General features: G+C 38.1%; 1 protein-coding gene across 11 annotated transcripts in view; it reads right to left on the reverse strand.

The window, feature by feature from the left end:
- GRIP1 (glutamate receptor interacting protein 1) overlaps nucleotides 1–25404 on the reverse strand; it is a 351911-nt gene that overhangs the window by 12563 nt on the left and 313944 nt on the right. For 7 of the 11 annotated variants that reach the window (XM_081331019.1, XM_081331022.1, XM_081331028.1 and 4 more), the window contains 8 exons: nucleotides 22354–22499; nucleotides 20878–20958; nucleotides 15504–15573; nucleotides 15128–15273; nucleotides 12858–13035; nucleotides 9861–10000; nucleotides 6205–6390; nucleotides 3316–3472 (listed from right to left, as the gene is read on the reverse strand). In XM_081331019.1, coding sequence (XP_081187145.1) covers nucleotides 3316–3472; nucleotides 6205–6390; nucleotides 9861–10000; nucleotides 12858–13035; nucleotides 15128–15273; nucleotides 15504–15573; nucleotides 20878–20958; nucleotides 22354–22499 — 1104 coding nt within the window. The remainder of the gene's footprint in view (nucleotides 1–3315; nucleotides 3473–6204; nucleotides 6391–9860; nucleotides 10001–12857; nucleotides 13036–15127; nucleotides 15274–15503; nucleotides 15574–20877; nucleotides 20959–22353; nucleotides 22500–25404) is intronic. The other 4 variants (XM_081331027.1, XM_081331026.1, XM_081331021.1 and 1 more) reach the window with 2 other exon arrangements.

Here is a 25404-nt window from a genome sequence, read left to right on the forward strand (position 1 = left end):
TAGCACCCCAGCTAGAATGCCTTTTGCATATCTATATCTTGTGTGCCAATTATGATCATTCTGGACTAGAAACTTTGTGCAGAGTCACTCATGTCCCATATACTTCCTGTTGGTATTATTAAAAGGAAGTGCCCTTAAAGAGCATTTGAAAACTGCACTTAGTACAGAAAGTAGAAATCTGGGCTGTGATGGGTGAATTTGAGAACTTGTCAGTCCGCTTCAAAGTGTGATTTACAGGGCTGGTTGTCACCTGTAAGGCCCAACACAGCCCCAGACTAAGGTTTAGAGTTCAACAAACATCTGAAGTGGACATTTTCACTAGCTACTCCTATTCTTTGGAAACCCTCTGGACAGAGTCCTAATCAGCATTGTCTCTTTGGCTTCAGAAAAATATTGAAAACTCACCTGTTTTGCCTGGCATAGGAAGAGGGTGTATTATTACTGAAGGTGGGGTCTGCAGTCCAATGATACTTATATTATCTACTTTAAAAATCTTTTTTTATTTTTTCACTTTTTATATACATTTGAGATTGGGGATTATTGTTTTATTCTATGTTGACACTATTAGCTGTTCTGGTTCTCTTTAGGAATCAGCAGCATAAAAGCAAAGTAGAATGAATAAATAAATAAATATGCTCAAACTTGGACTCCATTAGGCAGGCTATGTAAAGGTATCTAGGGAGGTGAACATCATCTTGCAAAATTATTTGGGATTTATTTCATTTCAATTTGCAGTTTTTCAGAAAATAAACAGGGTTCCTTGTAGTATGATTTCCTTCACCTGTAGGCTAGTTCCATGCTCCATCTGTCCTCCAGGTGGCTGAGGATGTGACTATACCGTATTTTCCGGCATATAAGACGATTGGGCGTATAAGACGACCCAACTTTTGAGATGATTTTCAAGATTTTTCGTCTTATACGCCGGAAAATCAGCGGGCCCGGGAAGGCACGCGCTCCCCTCTCACTGTGGAGGAAGCAGGGCAGGCTGGTGTCTGGTGGGAGCCGGCAGGGCAGTCCTGCGCACGCGCACGCTCCCCAGCTGTTAAGGAGCACTCCTTAGCAGCCGGGCAGTGCGCGCGTGTGCAGGATTGCCCTGCTGGCTCCCGCCTGATGCTCTTCCCTCTTGAGGCAGCATCACTCCCCGGCTCCTAAGGAGTCCTCGGGGATGCTGCCTCAAGAGGGAAGAGCGTCGGGTGGGAGCCGGCAGGACTCGACGCTCTTCCCTCTTGAGGCAGCATCCCCGAGGACTCCTTAGGAGCCGGGGAGCGATGCTGCCTCAAGAGGGAAGAGCGTCGGGCGGGAGCCGGCAGGACCCGACGCTCTTCCCTCTTGAGGCAGCATCCCCGAGGACTCCTTAGGAGCCGGGGAGCGATGCTGCCTCAAGAGGGAAGAGCGTCGGGCGGGAGCCGGCAGGACCCGACGCTCTTCCCTCTTGAGGCAGCATCCCTGAGGACTCCTTAGGAGCCGGGGAGCGATGCTGCCTTAAGAGGGAAGAGCGTCGGGGGGGAGCCGGCAGGGCAGTCCTGAGCACGCGCGCGCTCCCCAGCTGCTAAGGAGTGCTCCTTAACAGCTGGGGAGCGTGCGCATGCGCAGGACTGCCCTGCCGGCTCCCGCCAGACGCCAGCCTGCTCTGCTTCCTCCACAGTGAGAGGGGAGGGTGTGCCTTCCCGGGCTCGCTGATTTTCCGGCGTATAAGACGACTGGGCGTATAAGACGACTCCCCAACTTTTGAGATGATTTTCATGGGTTAAAAAGTCATCTTATACGCCGGAAAATACGGTAATTAGATATGAGATGCTAACTTAGTGATTTGCATAGATACAGGATGGTATCTTCTGTCTCAGAGGCATTGGTTTCTTACCTTCTGAAGAAGACATCACTTGCTCCAATAATGTTGGACAATTCCAACCTACTCTCTACTCCTCCTTTTTAAGGTAAATTGTAAATTGCTGGTTTCTTTTGAGAGCTGTTATTTTTCTTCTTCATTTGGTATTGTGCTAGACTAGGTTTTTATAATCTCACTTTTTAAAATTTCCCAAGCTTCTTGAGTTGTTTTCCCCTTGAGGATTCTCATCCATGGAATTCTTCCCAAGCTCTCTTTAAGTTTATTGAAATTAGTTCTCTTAAAGTCTAAGACTCTAGTTTGACTATGTTCTATTGCTTGTGCTTGCATAATGTTGAATTCTAATATTGCATGATCACTTCCCCCCAAAGGTTCCTGTGGCTTCAACACCTTCTATCATGTCATCTCTGTTAGTGAGAATTAAGTCCATTATGGCTGATCTCCTAGTTCCCTATCTAATCTATGGCAGAATACCCAAATCATATGGAGAAAAGTACTAAATCACTCTTGATACTTTTTTTCCTCAGCAGGGCTTAATTTTCAGTTGATGTTATGTCAGAAGGAACCTTAGCAAGGAGAAAATTTCCTGGTGGAAGGGGCTGCATTACAAAATGTTAGATATTGGGGTTGGTTCAGGACCTTGAATCGTAAATCCTTCTATCACTGTCATATAGAAAGCCACTTTGGTATAGTGTTAAAGGCAGCAGACCTTCTTCATAGTATGATACCACAGTATCATATTTACTGATTTATGTGGAAATCACAGTGAAACCTACTAAGTCCTGAAGAATGAATCTGAGAATGATCCGTCAAATATAAGGAAGACAGGAGACGGAAACTAAAGCTTCCTTCAGTATCTGGAGCTCTTTCAGTTTTGAATTAATATCAATAGTTAATGACCTAAACCAGGGGTCTTCAAACTTGGCCCTTTTATGACTTGTGGACTTCAACTCCCAGAATTCCTCAGCCAGGCATGCTGGCTGAGGAATTCTGGGACTTGAAGTCCACACGTCATAAAAGGGCCAGGTTTGAAGACCCCTGACCTAAACTATTACACACAAATGTTCACCAACTGCACATGGCTTGCCTTCAGCCTCACAACATGCCTTGAATATTACTAATCTCATATAGCATGAATTGTCAATATATCACAGCAACTTGAGTACAAACTGGCAATTCAGCATTTGAAGTACTTGGCAATCTGTGATAGGTCTGTTCAGTACTTTAGTTTCAGAGACAAAAAAGGTGCTTTTGGGGAAGGCAAATGTTGCATCTGCCTGAAACTCTTTGAAGTGGATACACCTGTTCTACGGATGGTGCCAATTTCAGTTTAAAGAGTTGCAAACAGGTCCCTGCTCAAAAGCACCTACATGCCTCCATATCTGAAGTTTTGAACAGTCCTAAAAGGTACACCAATAAAAGAATGTGCTACTACGTGCAGTAAATAATTGAATATGTAGCACAAAACTTACCTACTTGCTATTGGTTTATCCCAACCATCATCACTTAACCCTGTATCATGGAAGGAGTTGATTCGGGGCCTATTCAGAGGAGACAAACTACCCTTTTGTTTTGGACCTCTCCATTCAAAGGTATTGAAGTTGTATCCTGAAGCCTGATAATTGGGACCTAAAAAAGTAACCATACGTTGATTACAGGTGACTATGTAAAATAAAAAAAATGCAATGTGAAATGTATTCCTCCATCTATTGTATGATTTAAGCCATTATTTATTGTACCAAATATATGTGGATTATAAGTATCAGGCATATAACTTGTGGTAATATGCCTGAACTGTCTTGGAAGGGCAAACTGAAATTATGTTATATTCTTAAAAACAATCTTATCACGAACAACATGATATGCTTCTATTTAAGGCTATGTTGATTGCTCTCATTTCTGCATATCATATGCAATATACTAAGAAATCAATGCTATTTGAAATCTATTCATCATATAGAAAGTATGGGGAACCTTTATGGGAACCACAAACCACTCGACCAGAGGGCAATATTACCAGAAGTGGTGGGGACCTTCCCTTCCCTTCTGTTCCCTTTCCTTCCCTGAGTGGAAAATCTCTGAGAGAGAAACCATCTCAGTTTCTACACTTAAAATACCCTTCTGGAATGGCTCAAAATATAATTTTAAGTCCTAGTGGTGCTAGTGGTTTAAGGATGGGAGAGGTTTGCCTCTTAAAGGCCACTTCTTCTCATTTCTTATTTTTTTAAAAAGGAAAAGATTGTCCTGCCAAAAGTAATCTATCTTGCAATTTCTAGGTACTACGACAAAACAAATAGATTGAGGATTGTCTACCTTGATCTATTTATGTGGTTTATTACTGTACAGAATAGCCAGAGACGTACACTTTATTTATTTACTTCTAGGCAGCTTGAACAAAATACAGTATACAGAGAGTTTATGGTACTATGTCTGTTTGCTCTAATAGACCCTTCATTCCCCAAGTAACTTCTTTTTTCTGTAGTTTCCAAGTTCTTTGTTATTGTATTGTTCCTGTTATTCCTATTCCTATTCAGGTAGGTAAAATGAGGACCCAGATTGTTGGGGGCAATTAAGCTGACTTTGTAATAATGCCGCTTGGGGGTTGTGTGAAAGCCCTAATAAGCAGGCATATACATAGAATGAAGGCTACTGCTAAGTTTGTAAGCCGCCCTGAGTCTTCCGAGAAGGGCGGGATATAAATGGAATTAAAATAAATAAAATAAATAAATAAATTAGAATTACATTTCATTACATTTCTCTTCCTAGAAGTGTTTTGCCTGAATGATGTTCAGCATGAGGGTTATATCACATCATTCAGAGATGTTTCTGCTATTTTGCTGGCCCCAAGTTCAAATCCTTTAAATATAGGACTTTTAATTATTTCTGATCAAATTAATATTTTTTCTGTGTATATATGATACACACAGAGACACACAGAGACACAATCATACATACATGTACAGGTAGCCCTTGCTTACCAATCACAAACATCTGATACCTATGCCCAAAGTTCTGGCTATTACACCATCCACATGGTCATGTGTTTGTGATTCTAGTATTTCAAAACCAGGGTTTTAAGATAGGTACTGCTATATTCATTTCCTAACTACATATTTAAAAATTAAATGTAAGACAGACTCTTTTGCAAGTTCAGTTTATCAGTGATAATCTTATTAAATTAAATATGTTTAAACATAGCACTTAGCATTTAGATTTACTGTATATACAGCTTCTTAGTACTTCACAGCCTCTCTAAGTGGTTTACAGAGTCAGCATATTGCTGCCAGCAATCTGGGCCCTCATTTTACCAACCTTGGAAGGATGAAAAGCTGAATCGACCTTGAGCTGGCGAGACTCAAAATGCTGAACTGCTGGCAGTCAGCAGAATTAGCCTGCAATATTGCATTCTAACCACTGCGCCACCATGGCTTTGTATTTGTAAATCACACCTATAAACATATTTTTTGAAAGCAACATAATTTCTACCCAAATAAAAAAAATAAAATCTATTAATATATTTATACAAAATTGGGGATTTGGCCTCAAAAAAATTATACGTTCAGTTTTACAAGGAACAGCTCAATTTGATGCTGCTTTAAACAAATAATGGAAAGAAATGTGTGACGCTAAAAAGCAGTAATTTCCCCCCCCCCCATCAACCATTTGACATTTGTTATCTTAATATACTTAAAGTTATTATATAGTGGTTTGAATTTCCATCTAAAACATTACAATGTTTGTACATTTTCAAACCAAGACTTTTAAGTTCTGCATTTCTTTTTTCAAAATTATGTTTAAGATTTAAATTACAATGGTTAAATCCTAAATGCTAAGTATATTTTTTTCTTTTAAAGTATCTTGCTGCTGTTGTTGAAAATTGTTCTTACTTAGAAAGCCTCTTGACATCTTAATGACAAAGGGATAAAGGAGAAATAAAAGGGCAACAAAGCAATGATTTTTTTTATGCTTCCCTTTGGCAGTTTACAATAAATCTTTACTAGTCAGGTTAAAAAAGAACAATAAATGGGCGTCAGATATTCATATCAAAGAATACCTTCAATGTGTTCTGCATCTTATATTAATCTAAGCCTGAAGGATAAACCTGTTTAGCTATGGATGAGCTATGTACTAGTCACTGAAACATTAGTAAAACCAGCAGAAGGCTCTTTATACATTGATATTTGTTTAAAACCTGGTTAGCTGAATGCAAGAAGTAGCACATTAAAACTGTGCGGTTTAAATGAGATTTCCACAAGACAATTAAAAGGTGAGTTTGCCTCTCAAACATAGCAAGAAGGTTTAATAGCTTCACTTCTGTTGTTCCCATACTAAGTACATCAGAATAAACAAATCATCCCTACCTTGGCTTCCATAACTGTTATCCATTCCAGAGCCATCCCATGATTCTACAGCACTGTCTACACTTGGGACAGTCGTGGAATAGATTTCAGATAGCTTGCCTGGTTTTTGTGTGGTGGCTGTATCATCTTCAGCATCACTTAATTCATTTGTATGATCAGAGGCAGAAAATTTCTTTGGACTTGATGCTGATAGAAAGAAGTGTTATACATTTATTATAAATTTAAATTTAAATATACATTCAACTTAAGTGCATAGAAAGCAATTTTTCCAATAGAAAGCTTAGACAAAAAGATCTCTTCCACATTAATTATATCTATCGAACAATGGAAAGGCCCTCTCCCTTTATGACTGACAGTTGGCTTGATGGAATCAAGTATCTTACAGATTTGTATAACATTCAAATAAGATATATCACAGTGCTTGGGAGCACAAGCAAAACAACTCTTTTGGAACCATTAAAGCAGCTAGAACTTTAACAAGGCTTATGCAGTGGCTTCAGAGTTTCTGTTAACAGTCTCCACATATATATGTATGGCCAGCCACGATAAGGAACTTCTTTCAAATGCTTTAAACCAGAGCTCCCCAACCTTTTGGGCACCAGGGACTAGTTCCATGGAGGCAGGTTTTTCTGTGGACCAGAGGGGGTGTGGTTTTGTGTGCTGCCTGCATCCCACGGATGGGCTTTGCTGCAAGCCACTACTGGTCCATGGACTGGGGGTTGGGGACCCCTGCTTTAAACAGTCTTATTTTCTTTGTATGTGTACAAAAAGGAGGTATAATACAGGAGGAACCTGTTTCCATATTGGTTGATCCTGCAGCTTAGTCTGCAGTAATCAATTCCTTTAGCAAAGCAAGAATTTTTAAAAGGGAAGGAGATACATTGCTAAGGACAAAAAAGTGTATTATTTCATTTTGGGAAGTGTTGCTGAAATGTTTATATGGATGTACACTCATCCTTTCCGCACATTAATTTCTGAATATATATATATATATATATATATATATATATATATATATATATATATATATGTAGGTCTAGAGTCTCGGGTTTCTTCCCGCGTTCCTTTCATCTTCAGAAAGTTGTGGCGACGTTTCGACGAAATCCCATCCGTCATCATCAGGCCGGAGTATTCCTCCTGCTGCTTTCAGGAGCAATGCGTAGTATTCTTGCTCTTCGTACTTCTAACTTTTCGTAAGTCCTGGTTAGTTGGTAGATGTCCTCCCCGTAGAGGTATGATATTTGTTTTCGTAGATTCTCGCGGGTGTCTGTATGTGTAGGTCTAGAGTCTCGGGTTTCTTTCCGCGTTCCTTTCATCTTCAGAAAGTTGTGGCGACGTTTCGACGAAATCCCATCCGTCATCATCAGGCCGGAGTATTCCTCCTGCTGCTTTCAGGAGCAATGCGTAGTATTCTTGCTCTTCGTACTTCTAACTTTTCGTAAGTCCTGGTTAGTTGGTAGATGTCCTCCCCGTAGAGGTATGATATTTGTTTTCGTAGATTCTCGCGGGTGTCTGTATGTGTAGGTCTAGAGTCTCGGGTTTCTTCCCGCGTTCCTTTCATCTTCAGAAAGTTGTGGCGACGTTTCGACGAAATCCCATCCGTCATCATCAGGCCGGAGTATTCCTCCTGCTGCTTTCAGGAGCAATGCGTAGTATTCTTGCTCTTCGTACTTCTAACTTTTCGTAAGTCCTGGTTACATACAGACACCCGCGAGAATCTACGAAAACAAATATCATACCTCTACGGGGAGGACATCTACCAACTAACCAGGACTTACGAAAAGTTAGAAGTACGAAGAGCAAGAATACTACGCATTGCTCCTGAAAGCAGCAGGAGGAATACTCCGGCCTGATGATGACGGATGGGATTTCGTCGAAACGTCGCCACAACTTTCTGAAGATGAAAGGAACGCGGGAAGAAACCCGAGACTCTAGACCTACACATACAGACACCCGCGAGAATCTACGAAAACAAATATCATACCTCTACGGGGAGGACATCTACCAACTAACCAGGACTTACGAAAAGTTAGAAGTACGAAGAGCAAGAATACTACGCATTGCTCCTGAAAGCAGCAGGAGGAATACTCCGGCCTGATGATGACGGATGGGATTTCGTCGAAACGTCGCCACAACTTTCTGAAGATGAAAGGAACGCGGGAAGAAACCCGAGACTCTAGACCTACACATACAGACACCCGCGAGAATCTACGAAAACAAATATATATATATATATATATATATATATATATATATATATATATATATATATATATATATATATATATATATATATATATATATATGGATATGCGTATGCGTGTGTGTGTGTGTGTGTGTGTATGTATATGTGTGTGTGTGTGTGTACACACACATGCATGCACACAGGCACACAATGCACACATATAATATCTGCAGCAGCTACACAGAAACACATAGTTATTATACTACCCATTTTAATCAATCTGAACAACAAATGTTATTAGAGCTCACAATAACTAATATCTATAATTAATATCTGTGTATCAAAAGCAACCATTCACAGAACCAAAAGTTAGTGTAGCATAATGAATGCATCTAGGTGCCTAGCACCACTAGATAACTGAAGTTTGGATATTAAGTTTGTAGAATAATAATACTACAAAATACACATTAAAAAAGTCAGCGGGAACACTGAATAAACTACAAGTTTTCCTTGAGCCTCAGAGATTTCTAAATATTAATAGTTTAATTATATCTACTCTTGTTAGTAGATGCTTGTACTCTTTAAAAAAAGCATGGTACAAGCAGAATAAAATAGAAAGATGGGTGAAATCAGTGTAAGCAACATGCTCAAATATCTGTTGAGACAGTTTGGAAAGTTAGTAAATTAGATAAATATTGGGGACTAAGATAGCAACAAGCAAGTCCATTGTTTAGATCAATTTATTAATCAGAAACATTTTTCTATATTCTTTACTGACTGATATCCTGTTTTTAGTTCTTACAACTTCTAAATAAATAGTTGAAATATTTTACTTTCCTTTATTATTCACTATTTTATAATTTAGTAAATACTGGAAAAGGCTTATCTTGATTAACTTTATTGTGGATTTTGGGCCCAGTAGACAGATTGAGGTTCTGGGCAATTAGTTACTCCAATTTTCTTTGTGCTTTCTGGGGGATAGGGCCTTCTGCAGTTCCCCAAATGGACCCCACTTTCCTTGTTTTTAACAGGGCTTAGAAAAATAACTTATTCTTTTACTTTTTTTCTTCTTTCTAGGTTGAACGTGCACTATATATTTAGATGCCCTTAACCTTATTCCATCATTGTACCCCTTTCTTTTCTCCCACGTTCTTCATGAACCATTGTATTGAAAACTAACTGGGTATCCAAATGAGTAGGACCACTGCTTTCCAATGTTGAGTATTACACGAAATTTTAAACAATAAATGGGATTAGTTTTTGAGCAACTCAATCTCATTGCTGTTACTGTCCTTTGCAATAAATACGCTTTTTTAAATCACCACATCTCTATTTTTTTATAGCATGGATTTATTTCTACAGTCCTAAACTTCTAATAGATACTACGGGCAAATGTCACTTTCATGAATATACGCACAACACATTCCTGATATGGCAGAAAAGACATCGGTGAAATACTTGACACACTCACCATCTGTCTGCTTTTTTATTTTCAAGGTCACTGTCTCTCCTGCCATCTGTAACAAATGAATGGCTTCACTCAAAGGTTTCCCTTTCAGACTGTTACTATTTATTGCTAAGATTCGATCTCCGATATGAATTGCACCTGTCCTGAAACATGAGTTAAATAAAACATGAAAAACAATCTGAGCAATAATTTAAGAAAAACATATTTCCCCCCTGCTTTTATTTTAAAATGTGTGTGTGTGGTAACCTTAATTTTAATTTTAAAGATCTTGTCATTATGACTGTAAGCTGATAGCCAACATAGCACCAGCTATCTTCGCACCAGCAAAGAGCTCAGTTTCTTTCAAAGTAATAAGTAAATTAAAGTTGCACATTTATTGAGTGTATTGTTTTATACCTCCAGTTAAGAAAATAACTTGATAGATTTTTTTGCAGTCAAAAGCAAATAGCAATAATAATATTAACAGTTACTTTACTTTATTTTTCCACCTAAACAAAAAACATTAACGAGCATCATTACATAATATTAAAGGATGTAACTTTTTTACTTCAAGATATGTGTTAGCATGGAAGGAATAGTTATAACCCATTTGTTGATGTCATGGACACAGAGAGAATTAGTAGTAATAATCAGGGTAGTATTATGCATTATTTATTCTTATGAGTGATTTAATATGGAGTACACTCTCCAGTGTGAAAATGTCATCCTTTCCATTTTGCAGGTGCAGGTGTAGATAGTGTATCCGAATAAATGTTGTAACATAGAAGTGGCTTGCTTATGGAGTCGCTGAGAGAACATTTAGATCCTAAAAGATAGGAAGAATGCTACTGTTACTCTTCAAAATAAAGCAGCAAGAGTGAATGCAAAAACCACTGGAAGATAAGTTTAAGTGTGCCTAGAACATGTTTAGCAGAATTCTCATTGAATGCATATGAGAGATGACAGTGGACAAGATTTTGGAAGTGCAGCGTGGTCTTAAGCGGGCAGAAGATGTGCAGAACAGATTTTTGCTGTTTGGTAGAAAAATATAAATGTGAGAAATTATATTGTATATTTGTTTATTTTAAGACAGGGTATAATAATGTGAATTAGGCTTGACATATGAAATGGTTTGCGTGAGTAATTGAAGATTAGTGGTTGAATCCAGTAAGAGCAGTGTATGATGCAAGTAATGAATTTGTAGAACCGAATGCTTAGTAATGGTTCACTACTGAAGACAGAATAAGACAAGACTATTGTGTAGTGGGTTTTGGACCGCGTGGACCGCATGGAAAGACGCCAGGCAGATAAGTGCAGCATATCAGCTCTTTATTGTGGTCAGACTGAACTCGAACAAAGGGGCTGCCTGATCCCTTATATACCTGGCCAGGTACACCCCAGGCCAATCCCTTTAACTGAATTTCCTGCTGTCCGCGAGCCAGCCAATCCTGTTGCAGTATAGCACCACCTGGTGGTGTCAGTGGCCACTGCTAATATGATCACCCAACTATATACATCTATATACATAACAAGACTATCATACATCATCTTGGTTGTATAATGTATTTATGGATGAATGTATAAGAAATGTTTGTAGTGTATAGGACCATGAATGACTGCATACTTATGTACTTTTGTATACAGATAATGTAATATTTACCTGAGAATTAAAGTGATTTGCAGAGAATATTGTGTATATTATATGATGCAAGAAGAATTATGAATCTGAAAATTAATAAACAGCGGAAATAAATTATCCATTTATTTGGATAATGAAAAATTGCATTTTACCTAAAATTATGAAAAGATATATAGCAAGTAGATGAATTTATGTAAAATGTTTGTTAAATGTAGGAGAATGGCTGTATAAAAGACAACTTTGGCCCACTTTTTTATTTGGAGGTAAATTACAGGATAGAAACATAAATATAAGCTGAATACAGTTGGAATAGAGTACTTAAATAGGGTAGAAAGAAGAAATAGGATTAAGAATGAATGGATGATATAGAAAAAATGAACAAGGGCCAAATCACTAAAATATTTGAAAGAGAAATAAATTGGCCATGAGAAAAGGGGAAAACTGAGAAAGTCATGTTAGATGGAGTTGATAAAACATCTTAAAAAGGAAGAATTGAAATATGTAAAGAACAAAAGACATGATGTGATTTATGGATGTGGTAGAAACAAGGATGGTTTGCCAGGACAGAAAGGCACATATCTATATATTTGTGTGTGTGTGTGTGTGTGTGTGTGTGTGTGTGTGTGTGTGTGTGTATGTGTGTGTGCATGTGTCTGTAGAGAGAGAGAGAACGAATGGGGCTAGTGTGATTTAGTTTCCTTTTCTTTTGTCAACTCAGCAAGATACTTGTTTCTTCGGGCAGTCTATACAGAATCTGACATAGAGTCTGATACTGTTTTTGAGTTGAGAGAGAGTGACTGGCTCAAAGTCATGTGGCTAGAGTCTGGGTTTTCTTACTCCTAGTCAAGCTCTTTTACTACTGATGGATCTCTAATGATTTATGGTAACAGTGGTCATGTTCCAAAAATCATCATTGTTGTCATCACCATTATCACCACCATCTTCATCTCATAATCTATATCAAAGGAAATTATATACTTGTAAAAAAATCTATATACTCCTAAGAAATATTGATGGAGCAGTGGGCTAATGCCTCCTTAAGTAACACCAGCTGCCTGCAATTAGTGCAGGTTCGTATCCCATCAGGCTCAAAGTTGACTCAGCCTTCCATCCTTCCGAGGTAGGTAAAATGAGGACCCAGATTGTTGGGGGCAATTAAGCTGACTTTGTAATAATGCTGCTGGGGGGGGGGCGAAAGCCCTAATAAGCAGGCATATACATAGAATGAAGGCTATTGCTAAGCACATTGATTTGTGCTTTAGATTGTAAGCCGCCCTGAGTCTTCGGAGAGGGGCGGGATATAAATGGGATTAAAAAAAATATTACACAGGTTGAACAACCCCTTACACTTGAATATTACAAATACTTTTATGTCAATTTACCTTTCAGCTAATCCACCTTTAGTAAGACTCGAAATGATAATAGGATCAAAAGGCTCTTCAGTACCAGAAATAGTGATCCCAAGAGGTCCTCCATATCTCTTGAGCTCAACAGTATAAATAATTGCTCCTGAGCTCTCTTGTTCATCTGCAATACATGCCAAGAGGATGCAATTGGTCTCTTATAAAGGAATGAAAAGAATAATACATTCAGAAAAATGATCAGCATACACATCCTCAAACTGTTATGCTTCAGATACATATCTAGGCTACTACTGCTTTCTATGTTGATGACTACAGGTGAAGTCACAGGCAACACCAGTAAATCTCCTTCCTTGTTCATGGAAACAAAACCAGGATTTTAAACCTAACATATCTGTAACAATATATACAAATTTCTTTCTAGATGTGATGATTCACTATCAGGGGAGTAGGTGAATGGGCCAATGCAGTATCTCAGTAAGAGGTAACTAAATGCCCTTAAGAAGTTAAAGCAAAGATCTGGGCAACTTTTCCATAAGCATATTCAACACTCCCTTTAGTTCAGTTTAATATAAAGCTGAGCCAAACATATCAGCTATTTGAACACCAGTTTTGACTTCAGCATCAGTATCTTAACTTGTTATTTTAAAAGTTGGGATAAAAGCAGATTTTAGACTAAAGGGTTCCAACAGTAATCCTGATATAGTTAGGGTAAGAATTTTTGTTAGTGTTTGTTTCTCTTAAATATCTGTATAAAGCTCTATCAGCGCTTCTGGTTCATATATGATTTGAAAATGGTTTAGAATTCTTTTTATCTAGGGTAGAAAGATCGCAATTAAGATTAATTTAACTCAGATATTGATTTATATTTTTATTATTTTTTCTATTCCACACTGTTATTTCACTGTGTTGAATGCCTTCATGTACATATGCATCTAGTGTGTGGGTGTTTGCAAAAGAAGTCCTTGACTTATGACTGTGAGCCTGGAATTATGATTGTAAGTCTTTGTGATTGTTAAGTAGGTCATCAAATGACTGGACTTGACTTTATGATATTTTTGAAGCAGTCATTAAGGGAGCAGCACAGTTGTTAAATGAATGCCATAGTGTTAAGTGAACACCATGTTTATTAAATGAATTCATTTTAACCAAGGAGTGTTTTTTTCCTGGGAATCAGAAGTAAATGCCAGAAACTGGCAAAAAACATTGAGAATTGCATGACCTTGCAATAAAGGTGAACCAGTTGCCAAGAGCTCAAAATGCAAGCACATGACCATGGTATGTGTGTGGGTGTGGGTGTCTGTAAGTACAACATCGGGTCACAAATAGTTATTGGGATCAGTCATATATATACATATATACACATATATTATTTGATTGTTTTAAAAAGTTTACATTATGAAGAAAATTCTTGTTGAAAATATCTCATCAATCTTTTTTCAGAGCAGTGAAAAATAATATGATCTTGCATAATCTTGCTACTCTGGATTTAATTATTTCTGAAAAAGTATTTCAATTTATTTAAAACTATACTTCTTTGTATACAACATACATATTAGATTATTGTGGATTCAATTATTCCATATTTTACAATCTTTTGTCCATCTATTTATTCCAATATATTCAAATGTGTAGATAGCACAATTTTTAACATTTTGAGAAGGGAGTTAAGTAGTTATGTGAGTGTGTGTTTATGAGCACCTGTTATTCGTCCCAGCTTCTGCCAACCTAGCAGTTCGAAAGCACATAAAAATGCAAGTAGAAAAATAGGGACCACTACGGTGGGAAGGTAACAGCGTTCCGTGCGCCTTTGGCATCTAGTCATGCTGGCCACATGACCACGGAGACATCCTCGGACAAACGGTGGATCTTCGGCTTTGAAACGGAGATGAGCACCGGCCCCTAGAGTCAGAAACGACTAGCACACATGTGCGGGGGAACCTTTATCTTTTATATGAGGGAGAGGATCTGAATAAATGTGGGGTCTTCTAAAATAGCTTTTTAAAAAACTTCTGAAATTCTTGAGACAACATTTTTGGGCATAACATTTCTCTAGGGATACTGAACTGGCATTGGGATAAATATACAAGATCCAAGCAAAGTGACTTTCCTCATTTCTAAGAAATTAATGAGAAGGTTTTATTATTCCAATCTCTGACAAGACAGGAACACCAAAGCCATCCTATACTGAAAAATGACTGAATGCTTTCTCCATTGAATATTTTACTTATATTGCATCCCAAAGGCATCTTTATATATACATAAAATATTTCATAGCTCACTGTGAATACCAGAGTTATCTTCATCCTTGCGAATTTTTAGCTTTACAAGTTCCTCACAATGCTGCAGGATTTGAACAGCATCTTCCATGGAACAGTTGTCCAGTCGAATATTGTCTATGGCAAGCAATTTATCACCTAGTTCCAACGTCCCAGTTCTATTCATAAGTAGAATACATTATGTGATTAATGGACATTCATGCAAATAATGATAGTTTTTAAATTCACAAATAAAAGTGATTTTTGCTTTACATATATGAAGTAGCACATAAAAGCATTTTATCCCAAGGAAAGCACTTGCTTTTACAATCGCGGATCACTTAAAAATCCAGGGAATTTGAGAAATGCGAGCTTGCGACATAATCTTTGTCACCTTGCAAGCACTTACCTATGGGCAACACTTCCCTTCTTAATATCTGAAATAACAAGAGGATCTCCTGGTTTTCGACTAGATGGAGCTGAAATACAGAATACACAAATAGTTGCAGTTGAAATAATCCTCCCATAATTTGCATACATGCATATCCACATGTTCTTTCTCTTTGGGGTGAGCAATTTTATATGATGTAAAAAAAATTAGATATAATAAGCCAAACAAATTGAAGTCATGAAATAAGAAACAGGAAAAGAAACATGGCTAGAAATACTGTAGTTTCCATCAACATGGCTAGAAATAGTTTCCATCAACATCTATCACTATACCTTTGCTTTTCTTTTATTCTCATAAACAACTGTCATGTTCATTATGACTATACATCATTTCACATGTTACCATTTGATTATTAAACTTCTTTGTTTTTGAAGACGTTAACAACTTCATTCAACTAAGAAGAATATTTTGATCTTCCCCTTCTTTTCAACCCATTCACATTTTGTTCATATCTTTGTTTTATTCATTCTCTCTTTCATAAATCCTCATTCATTCTCTCTATGGCAGGGTGTCACACTGCCGGCCCACAGGCCGGTTGCATCATACAGAGGCCGCGTCTACCCCAGCTCCGGCAATGCAAAAAAAAAATCATGTCACATGATGCAGCGAGTTTGACACCCGTGCTCTACTTGTGCTGGTCACTCATCTTTGTCTCATTCACATTTGATCCTTTTTTCATCTTTTTTTTACCACATATGCTTTTTAATCTATCATTAATATTTTATGGAAAATATTTACACATATATTTTATATGCTAGCAGAAACATCTCATAATTAAATGGAGAGGGAATATGCATATTTGGTGTATTATACTACTGCAATTTTCTTTCTATATATTACACATGTTATCTTTGCATAAAGCATCTGATCTATTCTGTGACTATATATCAGGGAAGGTTTCCTTTAATTTATTTCTTGAAATTCTAAAGGTTTTCTACTACCACACACTTCAGCACTGATAAAAACATCATTTCATTCAAAACAGATATATTCATTTATATGCTTGGCTCAGATCCTTCACATTCTTAAACAAAGATTAGTCCATAAAGTTGAGGACAGTAAAAGTGGCTAATGGTTCCTATGTGACCTCTGGAATATGAAGTATATTTTCTAAGAAGTTCCCATTAATTAGGAACGTGGTAAGAGGACATGTCTTTTGACAATCTATGCTATTTATGTTATTTTTTTCCTTCCTAATATTTTCCCACAAGTGAAAGGTCCACTTTTTGGTTCAATGAAGTGTTGATCCATTGGCTGCAACAGGAATTGATTGATTGACTTGTTGCCTGAGCTTGATTGACATCATGGTCTGAGAGAGATCATCTAGCTGGCAGGACTAGAATTCACAATTTCCTGGATTGTAGTGTGGTGCCTTAAGCACTAGACCAAATTGGCTATCTGCTATGTATTTATTTTAGTTGATGGCTTTAATTTTGACTTTTTTGACTGCATTTTTCTCTTGCATTTCTGGTATTTTTGAATTGTTGTGCACTACCTTGATGTTGCAATAAACATTGCAGTAAATAGAAAGGCAATATATAAACTGAATAATAAATTTTAGAAATTATAATGGATTCTATTCCCCCTTACTATTATTTTTAGAAATATAAGTTTTTCAAGTTGCATGCCAGAGGCATTATACATTTCTAAATATAAAAGCTAAACTTTTTATAGAAGTAAAAAGTAAAGTTTATATAAAATACAAACTTTTCAAATGTGAATTGAATAAGGATGAGACCTTGAAAATACAGAACTGACAAAGATTTCATGCCTGTGAACAACCAATATTTTATATTGGTTAGATATAAATATAATTTTATGATTTAAATCAAGACCAGAGAATGTGAGCTTTCTTTTTATGAATGTAATACAGAATTCTTTGCAGCAAATTATTGTAACATCCATTAACATATATATTTCAGTAGGTTTTTTAAAATAGTTTGATTCATGTTACAGAATTTGATTTGTCAAAAATCTACCGGTATATTGCATATCTCTATAATTGGTTTAAAGCAGACCAATTATATTAATATATTGATAATCCTTACATCTCTTAAATGCATGTTTCAAACATATAGTTTATTAAGACTAAGTAAATGAAAACTGAGTCAAATACCAGATTACAATGCTTAACAGATTGTTCTCTAAAATAAAATGGAAATATTACTTTTAATACCAGCATTCACTTGATAAAAGTATAATATCTCAATTCTAATTCACGTGTTTATTGGACCCGTGCCCCTCCTGGCTGGTTTATGCAGCTTGGGAGGGGACACGAGGCTGGCTCCAGGTGGTAATAACTGCTTCTCTGAGAGAGGGTAGCTTCCCTGCCACCTTGAAGGAGGTGGTGGTGAGGCCCCTCCTCAAGAAGCCTGCCCTGGACCCGGCCATTTTGAACAACTATCGTCCGGTCTCCAACCTTTGCTTTTTAGCGAAGGTTGTTGAGAGTGTGGTGGCACATCAGCTTCCTCTGTTCCTGGAGGAAACGGATTATCTGGACCCCTACCAATCGGGCTTTAGGCCTGGGTACAGCACGGAGACGGCATTGGTCGCACTGGTGAATTATCTCTGTGGGCTCAGGACAGGGGTTTCTCCTCTGTCCTAGTCCTATTAGACCTCTCAGCAGCTTTTGATACCATCGACCATGGTATCCTACTACGGCACCTCAGGGGGTTGGGAGTGGGTGGCACTGTTTTACAGTGGTTCTCCTCCTACCTCCTGGGTCATTCGCAGTTGGTGTTGGCAGGGGGGCAGAGGTCGACCTCGAGGCCTCTCGTTTGTGGAGTCCCTCAGGGGTCGGTCCTCTTGCCCCTTCTGTTCAACATCTATATGAAGCTGCTGGGTGAGTTCATTTGTGGTTTTGGGGTGGGGTATCATCAGTATGCTGATGATACCCAGCTTTTTATTTCCACCCCAGATCAACCCGGTGATGCCCTCGCCATGATGTCCTGTTGCCTGGAGGCGGTGATGGTCTGGATGGGGAGGAACAGGCTTCGACTAAATCCCAACAAGACCGAGTGGCTGTGCATACCGGCATCTCGGGTTGTCCACTCTATTCCATCTTTATCTATAGGGGGTGAGGTGTTACCCCCCGTAGATAGGGCTCGCAACTTGGGTGTCCTCCTTGACTCACAGCTCAGTTTAGAAGACCATATAGGAGGTGTGACCAGGGGGACTTTTGCCCAGATTCACCTGGTGCACCATTTGGACCGAGATGCCCTACCCACAGTCACTCATGCGCTCGTGACCTCTCGGATAGACTACTGCAATGCTCTCTACATGGGGCTGCACTTGAATACCACTCAGAGGCTCCAGCTGGTGCAGAATGCGGCCGCACGAGTTGTGATGGGGGTCTCCCGATACTCCCATGTAACACCTCTGCTCCGCGAGCTGCATTGGCTTCTAGGTGAGATTCAAGGTGCTGGTGATGACCTATAAATCCCTAAACGGCATGGGCCCGGATTATTTACGGGAGTACCTTTTGCCAGCGTTAACTTCCCATCGTCCTGTGCGCTCCCACAGAGAGGGCCTCCTCAGGGTGCCGTCGGTAAGGGAATGTTGACTGGCAGCCCCCAGGGGGAGAGCATTCTCTGTGGGTGCACCTGCCCTCTGGAATCAGCTCCCTGTTGAGCTCCGGATGGCTCCTGACCTTCGCTCTTTTCTCCGCGACCTGAAGACTTGGCTATTTGAAGTTGCCGGCCTGGACTGAGGGACTGGGGTTTTAGATTTTAAATTTCAAATTTTAATTTTAGAACGTGTTTTATTGTTTAAGGCTACTTGGTTTACTTTATTTTAATTTTTGTATATTATGTGTTGTATATAGTGTTTTAATTGCCCTGTACACCGCCCCGAGTCCTTCGGGAGAGGGGCGGTATATAAATCCAAATAATAATAATAATAATAATAATAATAATAATAATAATAATAATAATAATAATAATAATAATAATAATAATAATAATAATAATAATAATAATAATAGTTTGCTAAAAAATAAATCCATGAACCCACAAGTTGCACCAGAATTATTGTGTTGTATCCAGAATATATTGTTGAGAACTCATTTACACCAGATATATCCTAAGCTTTTTTAGCATCACATACAAAATAATATGCCATTCACCTACTTTGCTAAATACAGCAGGACTTATCTTGACCAATTATATCACCAGGAATAATTTGGGTATCACCTGGAGACTTCTATCATTGTTTACCTTGATTCTAGATTATTTATGAATAAATACACTGGTTACAATGTGTGTGTACACAAACATGTAGGTGGAATGTAGTCTGGATTCCCAGGAAGGAGGAGTGCATTTCACAGGAATAAGAGTCAGTTAAGTTTAGATAATTTACTTGGGAGGAAAAGAGTTAAGGCACTCCTCTCTGGGAATTCTCAAGATATATCTTTAATTAAGCAAATGCTTTAGTTTGGCAAGATTTCTGTCTATAGGTGAGGAACAATAAAGGAAACTGTTCGTATGTCTTTCTTTGTTTTTGTAGCCTGGCACATACATATACGCATGTGATTATTTCTGCCTTATGTTTCCTGTTCTTAAAACTGTTACCAAATTGTAAGAGGATACAGCATTGCAAGGGGGGGGTATCAAAATATTATAACTACTTATTTGCCAATGCTGGCAAGGTTGGTGTATAACAAAACAATAACAATAATTTTACAATAACATATTAAAAGAGTTTTCTATGAAACATTATGAATCTGCAGAAAGTCCATTGGGAATGTTGCCTCATGAGGGCGAGAACTTAGTATCAGAGATGCTGTTACAGAATGGGTGCTGACACAGGCTCCCACCAACCTCAACTCTCTGGGTGATGGGACACACAAGAGGATGCCTGAAAAAGTCTATATAGTAAACAACTGAAGTTACTGAACTTCAAAAACTATCCTATTCCACATGTCTGGAAAGGTGTGTTCACACACACACACACAGACACACACACCCCTATATAGAATATTGTGTATGTCTCTCTGTGTGTAAATAAAATAAATAAGACAACTAGTGAAAACTTCTGTTTCTGTGTATTAATATTTTGTGCCTCAACTTTTCTCCAGCAGCTTGTAATTTCTTTCATATTTCATCCTTGCCAGAAATAACATTGACTATATTTACAAAAAGAAAGATGTAATTATTGCAGAAGCTTGACAAAATTTCAGTTATCTTACCTAAGTGATTTAGTAGATTCCAGCTTTAATAACAATAATAACTCTAGTTTGAGAAAACAAGATAAATTGTGTAGCACCATATTATAATTCTCTACTGAAAACCAATATTAGAAAGAAAAGATAATGAAAAAAATCTACTTCACTTACAGCTTATAGTGATGCCAAGTTCTACATTATGCCTCTTTGGTAGTTTTACATGAAAAGTGCCACTACTTGGTATGACAGATTCTGTAATTAAAAGTTGTTTCATTTATTAATTTATGCCAAGTAGAAGAACTCCATTCATTGCATTTTCATAATTCATATATAACATACATATTCAAGCAGTTCACAACTCTGAGTCAAAAAAGTAAGTAAATCAAATTTGAATTATATTTTAGGTTAGTGATTTAAAATAATTACGTAGCACTGATTCTTAAGGTAAAGGACTGAAAAGTAGAAGAGGAAACTTTAACATATAATAATATTGATGTTACATAAAAATGAAATGTTTTAAAGATCAACATTGATTTAACTAATTGTACACCATAATTATCAGAAAAACCCTTTCAACATACTGAAATATTTATCTAAAAATAAATTGTTACTGTTTTAAATAAAAGGACACAATTGGTATACAGCACATAGTTGTGCAAAGGCGCTCTTAGTCATGACTGTAATTAATAATGCATAGAAAATTCCAGCCAATTTATTTTATCCTCATTTCTCTATACATGGATTGTTAATTTTATTTTATTTTATTTATTTATTTTAATTCCATTTATATCCCGCCCTTCTCTGAAGACTCAGGGCGGCTTTACAAACTTAGCAGTAGCCTTCATTCTATGTATATGCCTGCTTATTAGGGCTTTCACACACCCCCCAAGCGACATTATTACAAAGTCAGCTTAATTGCCCCCAACAATCTGGGTCCTCATTTTACCTACCTCGGAAGGATGGAAGGCTGAGTCAACCTTGAGCCTGGTGGGATGTGAACCTGCACTAATCATTTCAACTCTTTTTAATACATTGTTTCTAGTTATTCCAGGTAATTCCTTCCCTGCCTATGGTGTACCAATAGTCCTCGACTTTCAACAATTCATTTAGTAACTGTTCAAAGTTACAATGGCACTGAAAAAAGTGACTTATGACTGTTTTTCACACTTATGACTGTTGCAGCATCCCCATGGTCATGTGATCAAAATCCAGATGTATGGCAACTGACTCATATTTATGACAGTTGAGGTATCCTGGGGTCATGTGATCACCTTTTGCAAACCTCTGACAAGCAAAGTCAATGGGGGAGCCAGATTCACTTAACAACCATGTTACTAAATTAACAACTGCAGTGATCCATTTAACAACTGTGGCAAGAAAAGTCACAAAATGAGGCAAAACTCACTTAACAAATGTCTCATTTAGCAACATAAATGTTGGGGCCAATTATGGTTGTAAGTTGAGGACTGCCTTTATGTTGTATTTTGAATAAACAGCAAAATAATTTCAGCCTGTACTTTGTAAGATCCAGGATGAATATTAATAAAATATTGGCATATATTAGGATTGGGTATGCATGTGTTATAACAAATTCAAATGGATTAAATTCTCACCATTTTAGTATATGGAATACTCGACTATTCATACCTGCAACATCAAATTCAATTTCCAAAGTGACCTTGCTAGTAATAGAAGAATCTCTGAGGAGCTGATTAGCTTCATCAAATGTGCTATCTTCAGTTAGGATCCCATTTATAGCCAGTATTCTGTCTCCTATTTGTAGGATGCCACACCTAAATACAAAATAAAGCAAATAAGATTCCAATATATGGAAAAACAATAAACTTAATTCAACTCTTATGAAAGATAACAAAATTAAATGTTCTGCATTAAAAGATTGCTTAATTATCATGTCCCAAAATTTGCAATTTTATCTAATTTTGTTCCAAGGGAACTATATTATCCTGTGTTTAAGATCAGCGTGGTTTTAGCATAAAATATTAACATAGTTTAAAAAGCAGTGGTGATAATGAGGGTTTTTTGTGTTTTTCAATTTAAGTTAAAAAGGGGGGGGCAACGTTCAGGAGGGTGAAAAATGTTCTTCACTTGGAATTATTAAAACAGATGTATGTTTGCAAGGGTTGTGTAGATACTTTGAAAACTATTCCTGACTTTGCATGAATGTGTATGCACAACTGTTTTCTTAGAGAAAAACAGTATTATTGCTTTAATGACTCAAAACATCTCCCAAAACTAAAAATTCCAAGCTCTGATATTTAAAGACTTGATATTATTATTATTATTATTATTATTATTATTATTATTATTGCCCTAAATGGCTTGGGTCCGGGTTATCTGAGGGAACACCTGCTGCCGGCATCAAGCTCCCTTCGTCCAGTGTGCTCCCACAGGGAGGGTCTTCTCAGGGTACCGCCTGTAAGAGATTGCCGGCGGACAACACCCAGGGATAGGGTCTTCTCAGTGGGTGCGCCTGCCCTTTGGAACCAGCTGCCAGTGGAGCTTAGGACTGCCCCCGACCTCCATTCATTCCGCCTGGACCTGAAGACCTGGCTCTTCGAGCTCTCTGGCCCAGGCTGAGAATTTTAATTTTAATTTTAATTTTAACTGGGGTTTTATTTGTTCAGGGACGGATATAATTTTTTTAATCTGTTTTTAACTTTTGTATTTTTTGTTTTAATCACCCTGTAAACCGCCCTGAGTCCTTCGGGAAAGGGTGGTATATAAATATAATAAAATAAATAAATAAATTATTGTTCATTGCACAGTCAGCCAGATTTTCAGACTGGGTTTGGCATTTTTGTCCACCTATCTAGTCCTTACCAAGCATCTGGGATAGGCAGATGTGGATGTTTGATGGTATTACAGATATCGTCACAGGATGGAATCTGTTCCTAGTAAGGCCGCCTTTTGCAATTGACTGATGGCGAATTTGTCAATGCCAATGCCAATGGAGCACATGGTGCTCCAGTTGTTTTGGGATTGCACCAAAGGCACCTATTACTATTGGTACTACCCTTGCTTGCCTTTGCCACAGTCATTCTATTTCTATTTGTAGGTTTTTGTATTTTTCTCTTTTATTCTGCTGTCTCCAGGTACTGCCATGTCCACTATCCAGACTTTTTTGTCTTTCTTATTGACAATTGTTAAGTCCGGGGTGTTATGTGGCAGGTCCCTGTCTGTTTGAATTCTAAAGTCCCAGAGCAATTTAACTTCTTCATTTTCTATGACTTTCTCTATTTTATGGTCCCATCAGTTTTTGCTTGTTGGCAAATGATATTTCTTGCAGATCTTCCAATGCATCATTTTGCTACTTTGTCATGTCGCTATGTGACCTTCCTGTAGCAGCTTACCAGGTGGTGCACTGTTTCTTCAGCTTCTTTGCATAGGTGGCACTTACTGTCTGTTGCTGTCTTCCCAATTCTGGCTTTTATGCATTTGTCCTTAAAGCTTGGTCTTGCGCAACCAGAATTAGTCCCTTGTTCTCTTTCTTCAACTTTCCTGCTCTTAGCCATTGCCAGGTCTTATTATCTGCTTTCCCTTTTTTTAATGTACTGACCATGTAGCGCTTTGTCTTCCCATGCTTCCATTCTGTTTTTCATTTGGTCTTTCTTGTAAGCCAATTTGGTCTTTCTAGTAGTTAGTATGCCTTCCTGTGCATCTTCTTCATTGTCCTTCAGATATTCTTTCAAAGCCATTTCTTCTTCTTCAACCAACTGATGTACTTGCAACATTTCATGCCTACCTATTTGCCTTGGCAGGTAGAGTCTGTCACTATCACTGCAAGGATGAACAGCGTGATTCATAGTTATTATTTTTCTGATCTTTCTATCCATTACTTTTAGTTCTGCTTGAGTCCAGCCCACTATTCCAGCTGTGTATCTAATGACTGGAACTGCCCTAGTGTTGATTGTCTTGATGGTATTTCCTCCATTGAGTTTGGACCTTAATATCTTCTTCACTCTCTTGATGTATTCACCTCTAATCTTTTTCTTGATTTCATTATGCTTGATGCTATCAGTTTGAAGGATACCCAGTATTTGTAGTGTAGCATTACCCCCTCACATGCCGCCGAAGCTCAGGCCCTCCTAGCCCCCCCTTTAGCTGCACTGAGCAGCCACGCTCTCGGGGCGCCAATCGAATGTCCTTTTTTTTCAGCGGGAGCTCACGTGGAGTGAAGGGGTGGCAGGTTCTCGTTGTCAAAGAGGTTCACAGGAACAAGCAGACCAACTCCCAACCACGGCAGTCAGTGAATGGCAATGTTTATCAACCCCCTGGCAATTGTGGCAATAATAGTCAATAGCTTGTAGCAACCGCTTGGAAGAAGAGGGAGGAGGAAGCCCTCCAGCTCCCGGCAGCAATGGAAAACATGGGAGAAGAAAGTCAGTGCTCCACAGCAACAGCTCGCCCCGCAAGAGCAACACCCCACAAGGTCTACAGCTTACACAGGTGATAATGATCACAATTCGAATGGTCGCTGGTCTCCGAAGCAGTAGCAACCAGCTTCTCCTCTTCTTTTGTTGCCACTTGTAGTCCTAGGTCTCTCTAAGCTGAATTCCCCCCCTTCTTTTCTAGTTAAAACCTAAGTCTAAAAAAACCCCAGCAAGCTTTCTCTCTTCTCACTCTCACTCCTCCCTTCACTCGGGATATCCCCCTGTGAAGGAAAGCAATAAAACTCTG

This window comes from Vipera berus, assembly GCF_964194415.1.
Source record: "Vipera berus genome assembly, chromosome: 6".
In the NCBI taxonomy this organism is placed as follows: Eukaryota; Metazoa; Chordata; class Lepidosauria; order Squamata; family Viperidae; genus Vipera; species Vipera berus.